At 35.5% G+C, this 5,296-nt stretch overlaps 1 protein-coding gene across 1 annotated transcript; it reads right to left on the bottom strand.

Moving 5' to 3' along the window:
- Positions 1-2,711: 2,711 nt before the first annotated feature.
- Positions 2,712-4,243, bottom strand: LOC147521824 (cytosolic sulfotransferase 12-like). Its single transcript, XM_086559225.1, has one exon. The coding sequence runs from the start codon at positions 4,185-4,187 to the stop codon at positions 3,168-3,170; it is 1,020 nt and encodes a 339-aa protein (XP_086415351.1). The 5' UTR covers positions 4,188-4,243; the 3' UTR covers positions 2,712-3,167.
- Positions 4,244-5,296: the final 1,053 nt, after the last annotated feature.

Here is a 5,296-nt window from a genome sequence, read left to right as displayed (position 1 = left end):
AGCTTTCACTTTCCATCATTGGGTGGAAGCTTAGCCTTCCATGATATTAATTAACATGAAAGAATAATTAAAGACGAGATATAATGAACATGGAAACCGCTTTTGTTGCTTTGATGTTGATCTTCGGGAAATTACACAATCTAGAGCACTTTTCCTCACTAATTAAATGAACTAAAACTATAAAACAAAATTTCTACTAATTGAATACTAGATTGGAGATAGAATGGGTGTCCCTTCAATGCCAATTCTCTTATCTATTTATAGCTTCCACAAAAAAGATCTTGGTGCATATAATATCTTCACACAAAATGGAAATAATCTTTGGGATATGGGAAGAAAATATAAGATAAAATAATTTAGGAAACAGAATATGGAAGAGATATGATTAGCTCCAAAATGTGCATTTTATTACCTTTATATTGTTGCATTACAGTCCTTCTTACGTTTAACGAAAAGACAACTCATAGTTTTTATTGTCTTTTTTAGGTTAAAGTGTACTTCAGACCACTTATCATAAAAGCTGTGTCTTAGCACCAAAAAGAGCCTTAATCACGCTTATTATGAAGACCAGTAGCTACTATGGAAAAGTGCTGAAAAAGTCAAAGTCAACCAATCAAAGTCAAAAGTCAAAACCCTCAATCAGAAGACCAGATGAGATGGAGGCCCTTATCTCAAATTATGAGGATTTTCTCCCTAAACCTATCTTGGTCATGAAGAAACCAAAAAGTTAAAGCAAAAGTGAAAGTGTGTGGTGTCTAGTTTGTAATGGAGAAGGACAAATCTATAAAAAGCAAAAATAAGGGTATATAAGCAAAAAACAAGGGAGAGAGGAACCCATCCATTGTCTTAGGATCCAACTATTTGGTTTGTTTAATTTCTTATCTTGTTTTTCAATTCATGTTTTTACTTTATTGTTATTGTTATTTGTTTTAATCATCAATCTTGTTTGCTCGTTATTCGATCATTTCAATGTTTTAATCAATCTTCCCCTTCATGTTTTCAATTCATTTCCATACAACAATCAAAGCTTTCAAATTTTCCTTAGCTTAGAACCATTCTAATCCTACAAGAGTCTCCCTTTCTTCTTCATATCTCCCTCACTTAAACTCTAAACAATTTAGGATGAACCTCAACTTCCAATCTAAACTCTTTTGAAGTATACAAATTAACCACTACTATATATAACTTCAAGATATTATTAAGGTATGAGGAAGGAATGAAATATAAATTGGTAATTAAATAAAAGATAAAATGGAATGATATGGTTTTGAGCTCCCACAGGAATAGAGTGATTGGCAAGAATATGGAGGAATATATATGGTGGCAAAAATATAAAGTATTAAGGAATGATTTGATATAATAAAATCAATGAAATAAATAATTAATGGGAATTGAGATATTTAATGTGGTGAAAATGGTAAGAATATATGGTGGTAGTTGCAATTATTCTTTCTTGATTTCCTTCCATAATTATCAATTATATAACATTTCTTTCTATTCTTGATAGCACAATTTGTTTAATGAGCTCTCACTTATTGATTATTTAAAGAGTCTTGTTACTGCCAAACCCCGATTTGTGTTGGGCACAACCTGCAACAATACACCCCCCAACCAAAACACGCGAGAAACCGACAATCACCCTTCGTCTCCAATAAACTCAAAAGTCAAGAACACCCTAGGCTTAAACGACCTGGCTAGATCGTTCGTTGTGCACACCAAACGGTTTGGTCACACCGTCTGGACTGAGTCCAAAACGATGTGTCAATGTCGTTTGGGATTTGGACTTAGAAAAAAACTTACGTTTGTGGTCACACCATTTGGACTAAGTCCCAAACGACTTGGCACATCGTTTGGACTAGTCCAAACGGTGTGCCCACACCGGTCAAGAGGCCAAAAAACATAACTTCATATTTTTTCAAAGTTCAAATTCCAAACGACATGGCCACACCGTTTGGACTGAGTCCAAACGGTGTGGCCATGTCGCTTGGGACTTAGTCCAAACGGTGTGACCACACCGATAAGTTTTTTTTCTAAGTCCAAATCCCAAACGACATGGACACATCGTTTTGGACTCAGTCCAGACGGTGTGACCAGACCGTTTGGTGTGCACAACGAACAACCTAGCCGGGTCGTTTAAGCCTAGGGTGTTCGAATTTTCTCATTCAGCCATATATTTAGCCCTGTACACATGTATATTCAGCCCTAGTGTTTAGTGTTAGTGTTAGGATATAGTTTTCTTTATGATTTAAAGTTTAGGATGGTGGAAGAGAAGAGAATAGAAGAGAAGAAAAGAGAAGGGCTGAAAGGTTGCAACAAATGAAATTCATGTTGGTTTGGGAAGTGCCCAACACAAAACAACTTTTGGGGTCAATGACACATTTGTAATAATTGTTTTTGTTTTTGGGGTCTGCCCAACACAATATGAGGTCCGGCAGTAACGAATACCTTATTTAAATGATCCTCTTTGGTTAATGGCCGGACTCGAGCCTGGGCTTTGACCGACATCTTTATTTCCTAAAAAAGATATTAAACCAAATTAATAAAACATATTTTGCATGAGATTTTTCCAAAGACATACACATATATGCAAATAATCATTTATGACAAAAAAAATGTGCATAATGCCATGGAATGAAGCAAATGTATGATTTTACGTTAAAAATACACAATTAAACTTAAATGATATTATAAAGTGCCTATAAAAATATATATAAAATATACAATTTTAGGCACTTCTTAGTAAGCAGGAATTGACCCATGCTCTCTCTGAAACCGATATACCAACTCCAGATGGCTCAGGATTCCCCATTGACGCCCCATCAGTGTTAAGTTTCACAATGTTGGGCTCCGGTGGAATCCACATACATTGCTTAATTGCTGCGCTTTTCTCAGTCTTATATCAACATTCTAGTACTTAAGGATCCCAATTTCAAAAGAGGTGTTGTAACAGTGGCCTTTTGATAGTTTACATGTGATTTTAATCTGCTACCGAACATAAGACTTGCAGTTCCAAAGCTAAAATATCAACAGAGAGAGTGATATATGCAGGATACGTATCGAGAAATCAGGAGTTCATATATCGATAAAAAAAAAAAAAAAAAAAAAATCCCCCGTCGCAATATTTTGCACAACGCTTCAACTAAAACTTACTTTTTTTTTCAGAAGAACTAAAACTCTAAGCCAGAACCTTTGAACATTTTTGTTGTGATCATGTCTAACTGCTCGATCATCTCTGAAGTTAGATAGTGCGTCCAGTCTCCAACTTCACCCTTTCTGAAAAATGAACTGCATTCCTCACCAGATGACAGTTTTCCCACTTTATTTACCTCTAGATTGCTCAAGTTGTCAAAGCTACATAGCTTCAATAGCTCTTCCACCACCCCTTCTTTTTCTTCCTCTAGAGAAAAGGGGTATCCTAAAAACTCAGCTAATTTTCTCAAATGAACTTTGGGTGCATCTCTAATGTCTTCATACTTAAGAAAAAGTATACTTTGAGGCCTTTGCAAACTTTCTTTCCAGTATCCCAATACATGATCCCAGAATGGCCCATACAAACTGACCCCTCCACAGAATCTCTCGAAAGCCTCTTCGATTTGAAGGGGTTCTAGAGTTTTGGGTCTCAACTTGTTGGTAAAGTGCCAAAGCGAAACGAGAGTATCTTTTGGATTCCTACACAGATAGACAATCTTACACTTCAAGTCCTTAATTGATTCAGGTAGTGAAATGTGAGGAATGTGTGTGGAGAAGAGTCTTGGATGAACAAAATTGGTAAAATCCGGAACATTGTTATCAACATAAAGTTTGAGCTCTAAAAATGGGACAAGCTCGTGTGGATTGTTTGTGAGCAAAGGATGGTGATCATCATAGCAAAAGTAGCGGTTTCGGTTCACGATAGCAAAGGCCATTGCCTTTAACCAAGTTGTACCTGATTTTGGAGTACTGACAAGGATGAGATCGGTAGCTTGGGCTTGGAACATTTTTTGACATGCTAACACACCTTGTAGTTGCCTTGTTGTGTGCCAAAAGCCTTGGTATTGGTAGAGGTGAATTAAAACCCAACCTTTGCCTCTTGATAGGGAGGACATTAAGTCCTTGCACTCTGGGGTTATTAGTTCCTCTTGATCTTCATGCAAATACCTTGAAAGTGGAACATGCACTGATGCAAGGGAAATGGGTGATGTAGCCATGAAGTTTTGAAATTTTTATGGACTAGGAACTAGATAGTAAAGCTAACACGTGTATATAAGAGGATTAATGATTTTCCAAAGTATTTAACAGTCTGTCTCAGCTCATTGTCTGGATTTGTATATAAGTAACGAACCCGTACGTAAGAATAGTCTCATGAAGAGAAGTTTACAGTAAGTGACGTGCACTGCAGTACTGCACCAATAATAACTTAGTAACTTGGTCCCGTCAATAAATGTGTTCTTCGTTTAGCATAACTAGATTTTTTGACCCGTTCAACGAACGGGACCATTTTTATAAATTTGATTATTATGTATCCAAAATATTATTCCTAAAATATATTGAAACTCATTCAGTAAATTTATATGTTGATCAAAAATATTATTTCCAAAGTATGCAGTTTATTGATCATAGACTAAAATGTTATTTTTTTTATTCAATGGGCTTTATAGTATATTAAGATGTCCAAAATTTGTGGTGTCTTTTAATTTTTTTTTACATAAAACTAGGTTTAAAACCCTGAATCTAGAATTAATTAGCCTAAAAGACATTGAATTTGGCAATTACGGCTAAAGCCCACCCGGTTATTTTAGTTATAATTTAAAGGGGTCCGATACATTAAGTTGCAGGATAAGGTCATTGACCCAACTACCTCATCTTTTTTAGTTTTTTAAATGTCTATTTTAACCCTTCTTCTATTCTATCGTGATGGTAGCTAGTAGTTCCTCTTGATAGATCCGAAAGTAGAAGAAAATAGAAGATAGAGAGAAGACGAAGGAAGAAGTAGACAGAGACCATTGTCTGATCATGGAAAAGTTCTCACTCATTCCATTTCGAGAATAAAATCCTTCTCCTCCACTCACTTCATCTCTTCCCCAAATTAATTCATCAATAGATAATGCTTTCTCCACCACTCACTCTTGTGTTTCTTGTGTGTGTCAAAATTACAAAGGGTGGAAGTTAACGTTATCCAATTTACTTTGCATTTTATCAAATTGACATTGAAGTGTATTTGCATTCAATTGAGCTTTGTATTTGAATTTGTTTGAGATTGATCACTTTAAAGATGTAAATGTTAGAATACTCAAGTGTGAATCGAATTCATGCTGTC

The sequence above is a fragment of the Coptis chinensis genome, chromosome 1 (genome assembly GCF_015680905.1).
Source record: "Coptis chinensis isolate HL-2020 chromosome 1, ASM1568090v1, whole genome shotgun sequence".
NCBI lineage: Eukaryota > Viridiplantae > Streptophyta > Magnoliopsida > Ranunculales > Ranunculaceae > Coptis > Coptis chinensis.
This window is presented reverse-complemented; position numbering and strand designations above follow the sequence as displayed.